The sequence below is a fragment of the Bos grunniens genome, chromosome 3 (genome assembly GCF_055505025.1).
Source record: "Bos grunniens cultivar Pamir isolate PY7600 chromosome 3, Bosgru_T2T1.0, whole genome shotgun sequence".
In the NCBI taxonomy this organism is placed as follows: Eukaryota; Metazoa; Chordata; class Mammalia; order Artiodactyla; family Bovidae; genus Bos; species Bos grunniens.
This window is the reverse complement of record NC_141167.1, coordinates 101,512,966-101,529,444: the sequence shown is the minus strand read 5'-3', so window position 1 is coordinate 101,529,444 and position 16,479 is coordinate 101,512,966. Positions and strand designations below refer to the sequence as shown.

The 16,479-nt window shown below is 36.9% G+C and overlaps 1 protein-coding gene and 1 pseudogene across 5 annotated transcripts in view; one reads left to right on the top strand and one right to left on the bottom strand.

Moving 5' to 3' along the window:
• Nucleotides 1-423: 423 nt before the first annotated feature.
• GOLPH3L (golgi phosphoprotein 3 like) overlaps nt 424-16,479 on the top strand; it is a 55,309-nt gene continuing 39,253 nt past the window's right edge. For 4 of the 5 annotated variants that reach the window (XM_086392477.1, XM_086392475.1, XM_086392478.1 and 1 more), the window contains exons 1-2: nt 665-865; nt 2,924-3,118. In XM_086392477.1, coding sequence (XP_086248603.1) covers nt 2,936-3,118 — 183 coding nt within the window. In that variant the 5' untranslated portion in view covers nt 665-865; nt 2,924-2,935. The other variant, XM_086392476.1, reaches the window with a different exon arrangement.
• On the bottom strand, nt 8,396-8,709 carry LOC147376415 (enhancer of rudimentary homolog pseudogene; annotated as a pseudogene).

Sequence of the window (16,479 nt, the reverse complement as noted above, 5' to 3'; positions counted from 1 at the left end):
CTGGTTCTAGACTTTAGTATTTCCTGTGCTCTAGAAAAGGAAGGCTTAAAACTTGGTCTGTTTGCCTCTTGCATTTTCAGCAGCCATATTCTAAAAAAATATACATTATCCATGAACTTGCCAGTAAGAAACAGTAATGGAAAATGTTAGTATGAATGCTGTGGTAGAAATGTGCCTATCCTGTTTAATGTAAACCAGATAACCCTCCACAAACTGACCCAGATCAGATTTTTCTGGGACAGGAAAGTTAGGGATAAGCCAATTGTCGAAAACAACCAATTTTAAAATGTTTATGTATTCTTAGCTTTATTGGATCCCAACTCATCTCACCTAATTGTCCCAGTATACACTGCTACAGAACACACCTGCTACACTGAGATTGCCCAACAAAAACCTTTGTAGATCGGAAGCTGGTGATAGCTCACTAAACGCTTTGATTGGCCGGTTTAATGGGGGTGGGGATCGCAGCCCTCTTTCCTCTCGCTACCAAGGTTCTTTCATTGGATTGACCAGCTGTCAGGTTAAACCCAAACCTGCCTCCTTTTGGTCGTGTTTGTCTGGAGCGCAACACAATAGCTGGGGGGAGAGCCTCCCTTCGCAAGCTCTAATTGGCTGAACTCAACCTTGGAGGTTCCTGATTGGTCCAATGAAGAAACACCAAGGTAGGTTGCCTAGTGATCCTGAGGAAGCTGATGTGTTATTCCTTCTCTGCATCGAATCATCAGGAAGTTTGTTCTCTCTGCGTGGCTGAGAAGTTTTTCACCTAGCAGGACGGGGGTAGGGGGTGGGGGTGGGGACAAATGTCCCCATAAAATAGAGCGCAAGCTGCAACCTGCGTTTGGCTGTAACCCAGGAGTAACGTCAGGTAAGCAACGGGGGAAATACATATAACGTCCAAAAAAATTCCTCCAAATATTTTACTTTATGGAGAGAAGGAGGTTTATATTTAATTTTGGGGCCATCGGTTTTGTTTGTTTGTTTTTTAATAGGCTTTTTAACTAGTAAATGTCCAGGGGTGATTAATTCGTCGAAGAAAATCCCCACTCCTTTTTTTTTTTTTTTTTGCCCTGAAGATACTAAGTTTCTTGGATTAGAAAATAAACCCTATTCACAGTGCCAGATAGGGTTAGTGCCCATAAGCATTTATTTCATGGTTCTCTTTTTTCACTCTTACGCCTGCCTCCCACCAAGAATTATTTGAAATACAGCCTTGAACAAAGAATCTTTTGTAAGTCACTTTATTTATGTTTTAAATATTCTCATGCATTTCTGAGTATTCATTTTAATCAGTGTATATTTGTCGAGCAGTTACAACGTAAAGACATTTGTGCTATTTGCTATGGAGAGTATAAAAACCCAAGAAGACAATATCCTTGCCCTCAAGAAGTTTACAGTTTAGAGACAGCCATACCAAAAGAAAGACTATAACAAATACTTTAAAGGAAGTAAGTATAAATAAAGTTGTTTGAAAGTACAGCTGAGAGAGAGACCTAGCCATGGGACACCGGGTAATGGAAAAGCAGATTTCCCTGAAGGCTTTACAGTGGGTCCTCAGTAAGACGTCAAAGAATGAGTAGAATTTAGAGAGTAAGGGAAGGGGGAGAGACTCCATCCTCTACAAAGAAAGGCATGACCTGTTTGTGAAATGCCTTAACAGTACCTTTGGAGTAATGGGAAATATTGCTAGAAGATAGAATGAGATCCAGTCACAGAGGCTCTTGAATGTGCTCTTTTGACCTTGAAAAAGCTATTCTTTTCAATAATTGCTGGTTTAAAATACTTACTGTACTTTACCTTAAGAACTGGCATTTAGGTTGATGTAAAGTATGCTAATTTTAAACTTTATCACACATAATAGTGGAATTTTTTTGACTGTAGGTTTTTAAAACGGCTGTTGTCAGTCGCTCAGTCGTGTCCAACTCTTTGGGCTCTTTGTGATCCCATGAACTGCATCACACCACAATTCCCTGCCCTTCACCATCTCCCAGAGTTTGCTCAAACTCATGTCTGTTGAGTCGGTGATGCCATCCAACCATCTCATTCTCTGTGGCCCCTTCTCCTCTTGCCCTCAATCTTTCCCACCATCAGGGTCTTTTCCAGTGAGTCAGCTCTTTGCATCAGGTGGCCAAATGAACTCCATGAACAGTATGAAAAGGCAAAAAAAAAAAAACCAACCTGTAGTGCATGATATAAAAAGGCTGATTTTTTTTGTAATTGAAAAAGAATTTGCTAATCTTTTAACATTCTCTTGCCAGTACTTTTTGTTGTCACCTGTTTATGTATTTGCAAGATGATTAGGAATAGAGATGAAAGTTTTTAGCTTTATGGAAATGCCATACATGATATTCTGAGTGTTATTCTCTAGACTGATGATCTCCAAAGTGGTTGCATGAAATGAATCATTTGAGTTTGGGAAGGAAGTATTAAAACATGTATTTCTATTTAGTTTTTCTTAATTTTTTTTTTTTTACTAATTTTTGTGGTTTATAATGCATCATTGAATATTTTTAGAAATTATATATAAATTACTGTATGCTCTCTGGAGCCAGATGCTCACATTTTTTTGCTGTTCCATATTATTTAACTTGTGGAGAATCCATTTTGTGAAAGGAATCACAATAATGGAAATTCTCTCCTAGGTTATAGGTTATGCACAAGAAATCAGCAGGCTTAAAAAACAATATCATTTCTCCTGGTCTTTAGAATTACTGATTTGATTTCTTGTCAGTGCTTCCAGTGCAGTTCAACTTGTTATACTTTGGAAAAGATACTGTGTTATCTACCTAATTTTTTCTAGTCGTTACTCCTTCCTTCCTTTCTCATTTAAGTTTGTTAATATTTCTTACGTTTTTAGTATGCATGCATTAATATCTAGATGTTTATTTACACAAGCATACATATATTTTTTCATCACCCTCTCCAGAAACAGGTGAGAATGACCACCTTAACTCACCGGGCCCGTCGTACTGAAGTGGGGAAGAATTCTGAAAAGAAGGTAGAAAATGAGGAAAACGTGAATCAAGACCGAAATCAAGACAATGAGGACATTGGAGACTCTAAGGATATCCGCCTCACCCTTATGGAAGAAGTATTGCTCCTGGGACTAAAAGATAAAGAGGTAATGTAGTTCGGTTTGCTTGGCTGTCTCAAAGACTTAAGTATTGGAATGTTTTTAAGAAGTATCTGATAAAATATTTTCATTAATGCTAGACTGGCCTTAGAATTGTGCTTCAGCCATCTGGGGCATGGGGAAGTCTGGGAGGATGGCTGATTCTTGGAAGGTAAAATCAGAAGTAAAATCACTTGAAGTGTAATTACAGAATTACTCCGAAATTTTAAAATACAACACAGTGTAAAGTGTTTGTAGTTTCCGAAGTGAGATTGATGGTGAAATGACCTCTTACTAAAGTAAGAAAGAGGACCCACACACATTGAAGTCTTCTTGAGCTTTAGGGAGAAAAGTCTTTTAAATGAAAAGATAAGGAACATGTGTGGTTAGCTGCTTACAAAAGTAAATAGTGGGTAGGTTTCTTATAATACAGTAAGAATAACTTCCATTCTGTGGATCTTTAGAAGTTAAAGATCAACAATTGATGAGGATTATTTTAGAAAATATTTTAAAATTAATTGCAGCTTTCTCTTTTTTTCTAATTTTTCCCTTATTAATAGAACATTTATTTTATATTGAGATTAGTTTTGAGATAGCAAGTCTTGTGATATAATCAAATATTTTTTTCACTTTTCTACTAGTAGTATACATTATCCTTCATTTGTGATTTAACTATTTATTGTGTTTTTCCTTCACTTTCCTCCCTTATGAAGAGGTTATAAAGATATGTAAGTAATATTTTAAACAGTCTACTTCCTTTTCAAGAAGACTTTGGTAAATATAAAAAAAGCATATTTATTATTGCCCTCAGTTTTGAAAACATCAAATTTAAATGTTACTTTATATTAAAAAAATACTAAATGTGGCTTTGATAATTGTCCTTAGATAGAAATGAATTGGCTACATACATCGAGTAATATCTCTTCTTTACTACACTGACTCCTCAACTTGAGAATACCCTTGTTGTACTTTGTATTATGCTATTTTATTTTTTTTCTCTATCACTGTTTTCCCTCTTCTGTTTTTTGTCATGTCAAATTACCAACTTGAACAAGATTACAAGACATTATAGACATTATAGCCTGTGTATTGTTAAAACTAATACTAGAGACATGCCCCTATGTACTTGGCCAAGACACAAATATACCAGAAAATCTTGCCTGGAAGTATATTTTCCTGTTTGCTGAGAAGGTTGGTGAGGCTCTAGTTTTATAAAAGTTAAATGAAAAAGCAAAACTGACTCTCTAAGACAAAGTCAGAGTAGGTCTGAAGATTAGGTGGTATAAAAATTTTGAGATGTTTACATAGTGCCTCAGAAACATTCACTGACTGTAAAAGAAGAACATATTAGATATAAAAACTGTTTTGTTTGGTTTAGTTTTGAATAGGAATGATTAATTTCCTGGTGAATCTAGATACTAGAATTTTTGCTTCGGTTCTGTAGCAAAACTTACTTTGGACTTGTCTTTTGGACACAGAAACTTGTTTCTGAGTTTATAATAGTTAATATAAACTTAAGGAAATAGGATAAAAAAATAAAGAAGCTTGTTTAGAGAGACGATCATAGTGGTGTTCGATATACTGGTAAAACACTGTACAAGATGGGTAGATACTATCCACCTTTTGAATTGTTCTAATTTTATTTGGGGAGATAGTTGATAAATTTTTAGCTTTCAGTTGACTCAAAAAGAATGAGAAATGATAAATCCTCAGGCATACAAAAATAGGAGAAGTCAAACTTTCTGGTTTATTAAAGTTGTAATAGCTGTTCCAAAATGCCAGTAGCATAACTAGCTCTAAAAATACTACATTGATTTCCAGCTCAACTTATTTTCTTATCTCTCAAACCACTTGTTGATTTATTTAATCAAGATTTAATGTGCTTAGCATTATACAGGGCTTCCCAGGTGGTGCTAGTGGTAAAGAATCTGCCTGCCAGTGTAGGAGGCGCGATTTGATCCCTGGGTTGGGAAGATCCTCTAGAGCAGGAAATGGCAACCCACTCCAGTATTTTTGCCTGGAAAATCCCATGGACAGAGGAACCTGGCGGGCTATAGTCCACAGGGTTGCAGAGAGTCAGACACGACTGAGCAATTAAGCATGGCATAGCATTATACAGATAGTAAGGTAAATATAAAATAATACATTATCCCTGTCCTCAAGAAACGTGCATTCTAGCTGGGGGAACAAGATCTATATCCTTTTAAAAATGAAGTTACCCAAAGCTCCAACAACAGCAGAATGGATAAAAATGAATCATTCATTTACTTAAATGAGTATAAATATATTTTATATAAAGAATGAAAATGAACATTATTACAAAACATGTATGATTTTCATATAATGTTCAGTAAAGGAAGCCAGACACAAAAGAATACATATTGTATGATTATATGTATATAAGTTTCAAAAAACTAAGCTATGATGCTTGGGGTTGCATATTTAGGTGGTAAAATTATACAGAAAAGGGGATTACCATATTTGTTAGGGTAGTGGTTACCTTTTTGTGAGAAGTAGAGGAGGAGGGAGTGTTAGTGATTAGAAAAGAGCATGAAGGGATTTTTCTAACAGTTTTCTGTTTCTCTACTTGGAGAAAATTTCATAGATATTCACCTAGGGATAAATCATTGAGCATTTCACTTTTATGTACTCTGTTCTGTGTGCATTATATTTCACAATTCAAAAGATTTTTAAAGTAAATAACAATTAAAAAAAAAAAAAGTTTTTCCATGTTAGAACAGTAAGTGCAGAGGAAGTTGGAGAGAAGAAGGATCATCATAGGTTGGAATAATTTGGGGAAGAACAAAAGGCAGCGAAGGACCTTTAAGAATGGGTGTTATGTTTGTACGCTTAGTTGTGTGACTCTTGGAGACCCATTGGACTCTAACCTGCCAGGTTCCTCTGTCCATGGGATTTTTTAGGCAAGAATAGTGCCATTTCCTTCTCTAGGGGATCTTCCCAACGCAAGGATCAAACCCAGACTCCTATGTCTCCTGCATTGCAGGCAGATTCTTTATCTACTGAGCTATTAGGGAAGCCCATGCTGCTGCTGCTGCTGCTGAGTCACTTCAGTTGTGTCCGACTCTGTGCGACCCCATAGACGGCAGCCACCAGGCTCCCCCATCCCTGGGATTCTCCAGGCAAGAACACTGGTTGCCATTTCCTTCTCCAGTACATAAAAGTGAAAAGTGAAAGTGAAGTCACTCAGTCGTGTCTGAATCTTAGCAACCCCATGGACTGCAGCCTACCAGGCTCCTCCATCCATGGGATTTTCCAGGCAAGAGTACTGGAGTGGGGTGCCATTGCCTTCTCTGCGGGGAAGCCCATAGATTTACATAAATGGAGAGAATGGAACTCATCAACTTCTGGATGAGTTACCAATGGTATCTTGAGCTTGATGAATTTGGGAGATAATTGAGTACCAGTATGACTAAAATATGTACTTCCCTGGTGACTCTGTGGTAAAGAATCTGCCTGCAATGCAGGAGACATGGATTCAATCTCTGAATTGGGAAGATCCCCTGGAGAAGGAAATGGCAACCTACTCCAGTATTCTTGCCAGGAAAGTTCTATGGACAGAGGAGCCTGGGGGGCTACAGTACGTGGGGTCACGAAAGAGTCAGAAACAACTTAGCTGCTAAAACAACAACCCAAAACAGCGATTGAAGCAGGTGGTATTCTTAGAAAACAGTGATCTCATTGTTTTCTCAAAATTGACAAATTAGATTCAGATCAGAGTAGAAATGATTTTGAGTGCCAGGCAAGACTTGTAGACTCTTTCCTTTAAGTAAAAGGGAATCAACCTAATGAAAACAGCAACATCCATTTCATTTTTGTGTTTAGTTGGAGAATATTTTTGCTCTATTTTCTTTGGTATATGTTTTGAGTATATGTTTTGGTATATGTGTAATTTCATGTTTTTACATCATTTGTTTGTGACATGTCAAAAAAAAATTCTTAAATGTTAACCTTTGCATCCCAAAGTTAACTTTTGCTGAAGATTTCCATTAAATTTTCTGTGTAGAACCTAATGCTATAACTTTTTTAGATTATATTTTAAAAAGCTGTAAGAAAATAACATAATGAGACTAATATTTCAAGAATTGTAAGCCTAGAAAGAAATTATAGTAGGTTTTATAACGGCAACCCACTCCAGTACTCTTGCCTGGAAAATCCCATGGACAGAGGGGCCTGGTGGGCTGCAGTCCATGGGGTTGCGAAGTCGGACACGACTGAGCGACTTCACTTTCACTTTTCACTTTCATGCATTGGAGAAAGAAATGGCAACCCACTCCAGTGTTCTTGCCTGGAGAATCCCGGGGACGGGGGAGCCTGGTGGGCTGCCGTCCATGGGGTCGCACAGAGTCGGACACAACTGAATCGACTTAGCAGCAGCAGATAGTCAAGTTGCTTGTGAAATATTACTGTCATACTTTCTCAAAATTCTTCTGAGGAGTAACTGCCATAGACTGGTTTAAGATATTAAGCTTCATTGTCTTGTGAAATCAGGAAATTTAAATACATGTTGAAGAGTCTAACCTTTCAAATACATTTAAAATTAGATATTTCCTCAGTTCAGTAACACTCAGCTTAACTGAGAAAATTAAACTTGAGTACCAGCGTGACCACAATAAAATAGGTTTATTTCCTGTTGAAATCAAGATCCTGTTTGTTATTATCGCCTTTGTTAAAAGTTTTTTTATAGATACTAATATTGACTTATGGACAGCTAGCGCTTTAATTTTTTTTTTTAAATATAACTAAAGAACATTTATTTGTTTTTCACCAAGATTTTATCTTGAGGACGTAACTAAACTGCGCCTCCGCTCCCCACCCCAATTTGGAGGAGGATTAGTACAGTGGATGTTATAAAGCAGGTATGAACAGTTTGAGGCACCGGAACCAAAGTTAACTGACAAAAACCAACTTCCATCTAAATCATCATAAAAATGTTTAAGTAAAAAAACGGGGGGGAAAGGGGTTTTCAGATTAAACAAGATCATCATATTTTATCTAATACATTCAATTCTGGCTGCTGCTGCTAAGTCGCCTCAGTCGTGTCCGACTCTGTGTGACCCCATAGACGGCAGCCCACCAGGCTCCCCTGTCCCTGGGATTCTCCAGGCAAGAGTACTGGAGTGGGGTGCCATTGCCTTCTCAGTCAATTCTGGCTAGGGTATACCAAAATGGAAACAGGATAACTATAATACGAAATTTCCATTACAGCACACTGCACACACCTGTGTTCCAAGCCCACTCCCATTCCCCTAATGCTCCCAAACTCAACTATTTCCCAGCCTGTTGGGCCTGTTGACGAAGGAGCATGTAGATCTTCTCTTTAATCCAGTCTTTGTTATAAGGCTGGTATATCTGGGTATCAGCTCGGTAAACAAGGCAGCTGAGACCTGCCAGGTCATCAATAAAATCAAACAACTGACTGATATCATATGTGATAGAGGGGCTGTTGGGATTCATTCTCTTCAGATGTTCTTCATACATTTTACAAATACCTTCCATACACTCATTCACAGATTCATAGTCAGCATAAGTTCTGCCTTCTGGCCTCTGGTAGGCTGTACCAGCAAGATGGCGTGAGACATCGCACCAAAGTCTCCCGCTGTAGCCGATGCCGACTCCGCCACCGCACCTAATGCTTTAATTAAATTGCTAGTATATTTTAAATTTCTCCTTTATGAAAATCTTTATAATTAAGTCACCTATAAGAAGCGTGAACCTACTAATGCTTTTGACTTTTGGTCATAATCTTTTAAATTTGGATAGTGTTTTTTAACCCTCTTCCCTTCCTTGCAAAACTCTATCTTAATGCCATTTATTGATTACTTATATGCACTCTAAAATCAACTGCAATGGTGATAGCAGCCATGAAATTAGAAGACAATTGCTTCTTGGAAGGAAAGCTATGACAAATCTAGACAGTGTATTATAAAGCAAAGACATCACCTTGCCCACAAAGATCCATATAGTCAAGGCTATATGGTCTTTCAGGTAGTCATGTATAGATGTGAGAGTTGAACCATAAAGAAGGCAGAGCACCAAAGAATTGATGTTTTCAAACTGTGGTGCCAGAGAAGACTCTTGAGAGCCACTTGGACTGCAAGGAGATCAAACCAGTCGGTCCTAAAGGAAATCAACCCTGAATACTCATTGGAAGAACTGATGCTGAAGCTGAAGCTCCAATATTTTGGCTACCTGATGGGAAGAGTGGACTCATTGGAAAAGATCCTGATGCTGGGAAGCACTGAAGGCAAGGGAGAAGAGGGCGACAGAGGATGAGATGGTTGGATGGCATCACTGATTCAGTGGACGTGAACTTGGGCAAACTCCGGGAGATGGTGAGGGACAGGGAGACCTGGCGTGCTGCAGCCCATGGTGTTGCAGTCAGACGTGACTCAGTGACTGAACAACAACAACTATGCAATGTAACATAAAAGCTTTTCACCATATTTCTCATCTCACTGGAGTAAAAATTGACAGTATTGTTCACTGGTATTATGAAAATGTGTTTTCTTTTTTTAATTTTTATTTATTTCTTCTTGGTTGTGCTATGTCTTTGTTGCTGCACGTGGGCTTTGTCTGGTTACAGAGAGCTGAAGGTGGGAGGAAGGGGTTACTCTCTAGTTGCAGTGTGCAGTCTTATTGTGGTGGCTTCTCTTCTTGCTGAACAAGGCCTCTAGGCACGCAGGCTTCAGTAGTTGTGATGCACAGGCTTAGTTGCCCTGGGGCATGTGGAATCTTCCTGGCCAGGGGTCAAACTGGTATCCCTTGCCTTGCACTGAACCACTGAACCACGAAGAAAGTCCCCTGGAAATATATTTTCATTCATTCGTTTAGTCACCAAAAATCTATTGAATATCTCGTATATGTCAAGTGCTGAATATTAGAAGAAAACAAAAACAATAGTCCCAGCTTTTGAGATTATTTATAGTCTATGACCTGAGAGTGGTTGGAGAAGTTAGGAGAGGGGTCAGAAAAGTCAGCAGACTGTTGCGCTACAGTGAGATATATGCATACTATATCCTGAGCACTGAGGGAACAGAGACGAAAGATACCTAACTTGGATAGGTATGGAAAATAATAGGTGGGAGAGGGAAAGAGAAAAGATACTGGGTAAGACTTATGGGAGGTGATAAGTCTTAATCTGAATTCTGAAGATGTGCAAGAGTTAGTCAGTGAAGAGAGACAGTTTCTAGGAAAAAAGAACATCAGTTGCATGTTTATAATAATTTCAGTGATCCATAACTGGAATAACCACAGATATTTAAATGCATCCCATTTCCTTTAAATGAACTTAGATGTTTTAAAGAAGTACCAGAGCTGGACATCCAGTTGTGTGTTTTATTGTTTAACTTTTCAAAAATTATAAAATACAACCCATCCAAAAAGTGTTTAAAACACATATATAAAATTTAACAAGTAGTTTTAAACACTCATGTGGCTGTCTTAATTGCAACATGTGGAGTCTTTAGTTGCGGCATGTGAACCCTTGGTTGAGACATGGGATCTAGTTCCCTGACCAGGGATTGAACCTGCATTCACTATATCAGGAGCATAGTGTCTTAGCCACTGAACCACCAAGGAAGTCCCCCAAAACAAACACTCATGTAACCACCAGCAATAGAACATTGTCAGCATCCTAGAAGCATCATCTTGTGCCCTTCCCTAATCACATGCTGCCCTGCCTCCCTATAGTTTTAACGTGTATTAATCCTTAAACAATATATTTCAGTCTTGCTTGTTTCTTAAACTTTATGTTTTGGGGTTATACTGTCATGTATTCTTTTGTTCAGTTATGTTCGAAATCCATCCATATTGTTGAATATAATTTAATTCAGTTCATTACAGTGTAGTATTTGATTATATGAATATATGGCCATTCTACTAGTAAATGGACACTCAGGAGTCCATTATGAATAGTGCTGCTAACAATATTCTTGTACTTTTACCAATTATGTTCTTTCAAACAATGTCACCATTCATACCTATAAAAAATGATAAACTGAATAAAACTTTCACTTTAAATTATAAATCTAAAATATGTTAATGCTTATCTTTTCAAACTTACTAATGATCCTTCATCAATTGTAATTTACTCATTATTTATTAGCAATGGGAGATTGGAAGTGCCAATTTTTTTAAAGCTGGTTAAAAAAATAATCTCAGTGAACAATCTGTAAGTTAAAAACAAAATCAGCTGCAATAAGTTAGTATACAACTTGTGCATGAATGGCTATATGTGGAGAAAATTGCTCCTCTTTGAAAGTTGCTCAGTCCAAAAACATTTTATTACAATCAAAAGATTAAAAGTGTAATTTATAGTTTAGGTCACAACCTGGTCTTTTAGTTTCCTGATTGCACAAAATGAACAATAAATCTCTTGTCACTAGTATTGCCATTGTGAATAGGGCAAGTGTATCAGAAAGACTCGTTTGTCAGCTTTTATGGTTTTAATGTAGGCTGTTACCCAAAAAAAAGAACTTCTGTTTTGCTCTTTTTTTTTTTTTTTAATGTCTAGTCAAGTGATCCCAAAGGATTATTTACTGTTGGTTCAAAAGGTAATAAACTGGGAGACCAAAGTCCTATTTTAACAGTAGGAAAATATAATTTAAGCTGTTTCATTGAGAGCCTCCTCTGTATATGTTCCCCAGTACCCAAATGCATGCTGTTTTAACATTTCTGGTATTGACGTTAAGACAAAAGCCATCCACTTAAATTTGGCCTTTTGGCTCTGACCACTGCTTCTGTAAACTTGATGTGAGCCATTTCATCTCTTTTGTCTCCCTCTTCATATTTTATTAGTATAGCAATAGAGTTTTCAAAAAAGTTTGTGCTTTCTCTTTCTTGATCCTGCACAGCAAATATCATCCTCTCTTTATGGGAGTCAAAGTTAAACTGGAACAATAAATTGTGAAATTTATGTTCAAGTTGAGCATATATATACTGACATGTTTCAATTCTCATTTCCTTTTCTGTATATTCTGTAACTCTTTTCTTTGTTGTTACCATGGGGATTACATTTAACATCCTAATGTTATAACATTTTAAGTTGAATTTATACCAACTTAAATAACACACAGAAACTGCTTCTGTACAGCTCCACCCCACCCCTTTTAGTTATTGATGTTACAAAATTACGTCTTTATATACTTTATGCCCTCAAACTTAAACTAATTACGCTGCGTTAGTCTCTTAAATTATGTACAAAACAGAATATAGAATAACAAACTAAAGTTACACCAATACTTGCTTTTAGACTAATGTTTTAAAGTGTATTAGTTTCTTAAATCATGTAGAAAACAAAAAGTGGAATTGCAGATCATTTTTACTATAATACTAGCTTTTGTAATTGTCCATGTGTTCACTGACATCTTTATTTCTTCATACTGCTTTGAGTTACTGTCCAGTGTCCTTTCATTTCTACCTGTAGGGTACCCTTTAGTATTTCTTGCAGGGCAGACCTAGTGGTAAGGGACTCCCTGAGCTTTTGTTTATCTGGAAATTTCTTAATTTCTCCTTCATTTTTGAAAGATAATTTTGCTGGATAGAGAATTCTTGGTTGACAGGTGTTTTTCCCCCCCTTTTTAGAATTTTGAATATATTAGCCCATTGCCTTCTGGTTTCTGAAGTTTCTGATGAGAAATCTGTTGATAATCTTATTGAGGCTCTCTTGTATGGGACAAGTGGCTTCTCTTCTCTTGCATTCAAGATTCTCTCTTTGTCTTTGACTTTCAGCCATTTGATTTTAATGTGCCTCTGTGCATATGTTTGAGTTCATTCTATTTGGAGTTCATTGAGCTTCTGGATGTTTATATGCATACCTTTTTATCAAACTTGGGAAATTTTAGACCATTATTTCTTCAAATAATCTCTCTGCCCCTTTTGCTCTCTTCTTCTTGTATACCCAAAGTGTGTATGTTGGTTTACTTTTGTTGATAACCCACAATTCCCTGGGATATGTTCATTATTCTTCAATCTTTTTTCTTTCTGTTCCTCAGACTCAATAATTTCCATTTGTCCTATCTCCAGGTATGTTAATTCTTCTTTCTGCCTGCTCAAATCTTCCTTTAAATCCCTCTAGTAAATTTTTATTTCAGTAATTATACTTTTAGTTCTAGAATTCCTTTTTGATTTATTTTTAGGTTTTCATGTCTCTTTACTGATATTTCCATTTTCTTCATACATTATTTTCCTGACTTTCTATATATCTTCCTTTAGTTATTTGAGAATCTTTTGTTTTAAAGTATTTTTTACTAGGTCTGTCATCTGGTCTTTCTGGAACAGTTTCTATTGGTTTTTTTTTTTTTTTCCCTTTGAGTGATAACTGTTTCTTTGTATATCTTATGATTTTTTGACTGAAAATTGGACATTTGAGTGTAATGATAGGTAACTCTGGAAATCAGATTTGCTGGGTTTGCTGGGTTTTGTTTTTTCAGATTTATTTAGGTGTAACTGGAAAAATTGTGAAATTAAGTATACAACATGATGATTTTGTATATGTATACACTGCAATAAGATTACCCCATCACATTAATTAACACACCCATCACCTGATGTATATTTACCTTTGTGTCTGTGTACGAGAGAACATTTATTCTCTTAGCAAATTTTGGTTATACAGTACAGTGACATCAGATACACATCACCATATATAAAATAAATAAGAATTTACTGTATAGCACAGCAAACTATATTCAGTATCTTATAATAACCTAATGGAAAAGAATCAGAAAAAAGGAAATATCTATATCTATCTAACCAAATCACTTTGTTATATATCTGAAACTAACACAAAATTGTAAATCAAGTGTACTTTAAGAAAAAGTAGATAGCAATATAGTGTTGTCGATATAGTCACCGTGGTATACATCAGAACCTTATTCATTATGTAACTGAAAGTTTGTACCCTTTTCCTAACCTCTCCCTGTTTCCCTCTACTTCCCAATCCCTGGCAACCACTTTTCTACTCTCTGTTTCTAGGAGCTCAGTTTGTTTGTTTTTAATTTTACATGTCAGTGATACCATGTGGTGTTTATTTCTCTCTCTGGCTTATTTCACCTCCAGGTGAAATATCTCTGGGGCATAATGCCCTCCAGATTCATTCATGTTGTCACAAGTGACTGGATTTCTGTCTTTTTTTAAGACTGAGTAATATTTTTTTCCTTGATCCATTTACCCATTGATAGACACTTAGATTGTTTCCATACTTTGGCTATTGTGAAAAATGCTGCAGTTTAATACAGATATCGTTTTGCAATAGTGGTTTTGTTTCCTTTGTATATATACACAGAGGTGGAATTGCTGGATCATATGGTAATCCTGTTTGTAATTTCTTGAGAAACCTCCACACTGTTTTCCATAGTTGCTATACCAGTTTACATTCCCACCAACAGTATACAGAAATTCCCTTTTCCCACATTCTTGCTAACATTTGTTATCTCATCTTTTAAATAATAGCCATTCTCACAGGTATGAATTGTTATCTCATTGTGGTTTTTTAAATTAACTTATTTAAATTAATTTATTTGGCTGCATCAGGTCTTAGTTGCAACACATGTGATCCTTAGTTTCTGTATGCTGGCTCTTAGTTGTGGCATGTGGGATCTAGCTCCTTGACTAGGGATCGAACCCCGATCCCCTGCACTGGGAGCGTGGCATCCCAGCCACTGAACCAACCAGGAAGGTCCCTCATTGTAGTTTTGATTTGTATTTCCCTTATGATTAGTGATGTTGAGCTCCTTTTCATGTGCTTGTGGGCCACTTGTGTATTTTCTTTGGAAAATGTCTGTTCAGGTTCTTTGCCCATTTTTAAATTGCACAATATGGTTTTTTGCTATTGAGTTATATGAGCTCCTTGTATGCTGTGGATGTTAATCACTTATTGGATATATGGTTTGTAAATATTTTCTCCCATTCCATATGTTGCTTTTTCATTTTATTGATGGTTTCCTTTGCTGTGCAGAAGCTTTTTAATTTGACGTAGTCCCCTTTTTTATGTTTTTGCTTTTGTTGCTTGTACTCTTGGCATCAAGTCCAAAAAACCTGGAGAGAGAGCTTACCCTCTGTGTTTTCTTCTTGTAGTTTTACTGTTTTTCAGGAGTTATGCTTAAGTCTTTAATTCATTTTTAGTTGATTTTTGTGTATGGTGTAGTGCTTTTTTTTTTTTTTAATTACTGTGGGCTATCTCTGTGCTGAGAATTAGCCTAAGGTGTAAAATTAAGGTCTTTTCAAATCTTTTCTGAGCCTGTGCCTTTCCTTGGTCATTTACAATAATCTTCTAATTTCCCCTGTGTATGTAGTTGCTTTTGAATGTCCTAGGCTTTGGTATCTGGCTCCAAAAAGGAGACAAGAGAAAATGAAGAGGAAGAAAAAGGCATCAACCCTTTAAATCACCTGGCAGTCACTTCAGCCAGAAGGTGAAGGGCTTGCAGCAAACTAGGGAGGTTACAACAATGGTCTCTGTGTCTGCACTTCCATGATCAGAATGCAGTTCCCTATTATTTGGATGGCAGAGTCCATATTGCCTACCCTAGCTCCTAGTATAAGCTGCATATAAGCCACATGCATGGCTGCCTGCCATGGGATTAGGGGATGGGAGATGGGTAGCCTATGCTAAACTAAAATTTGAAATTAACTGGAATTAACTGTAATTAGTGATCCGTGGCTTCCCCTGCAAATTGCAAACCTTCAATAGCTTCCCAAGTTCCAAAATCCTTATATCAGACAGATTGTACTGATAAAATTGTGTCTAGGTGGGAAAACAGATTTCTGATACTTCCTATAAGGCAACTTCCCAGAATCCCCACATTTCTTTTTTATATATTCTGGCCATGTTACTATCCCCATAACATGTTAAATTCTGCATTTCTTTACAAAGCCCATTACAAATCAAAAAGTGACCTTGCGATTCTCTAAATTGCCTTGCATTTGTCATACCTCTCAATGTCTTTAGTTACTTCATTTTCTAATAGTCTTATGGGCAATCAAAAAGGTACAAAATTCCAGTTAAAGTCCTGGAGATATAATCTTCACGATGATAACTATAGTTAATAATAGTGTATTGTATATATTAAAGTTGCTGAGAGAGTAGATCTTAAAAGTTCTTGTCACAAGAAAAAAATTGTGATTAACTATGTTTGATGTTGAGATTTATTGCCAGGATCCTTTCACAATGTGTGTGTGTGTGTGTGTGTGTGTGTGTAGCATCATTCGGAGAAGGCAATGGCACACCACTCCAGTACTCTTGCCTGGAAAATCCCATGGACAGAGGAGCCTGGTGGGCTGCCGTCTATGGGGTCGCACAGAGTCGGATGCCACTGAAGTGACTTAGCAGCAGCAGCATAGCATCATTATGT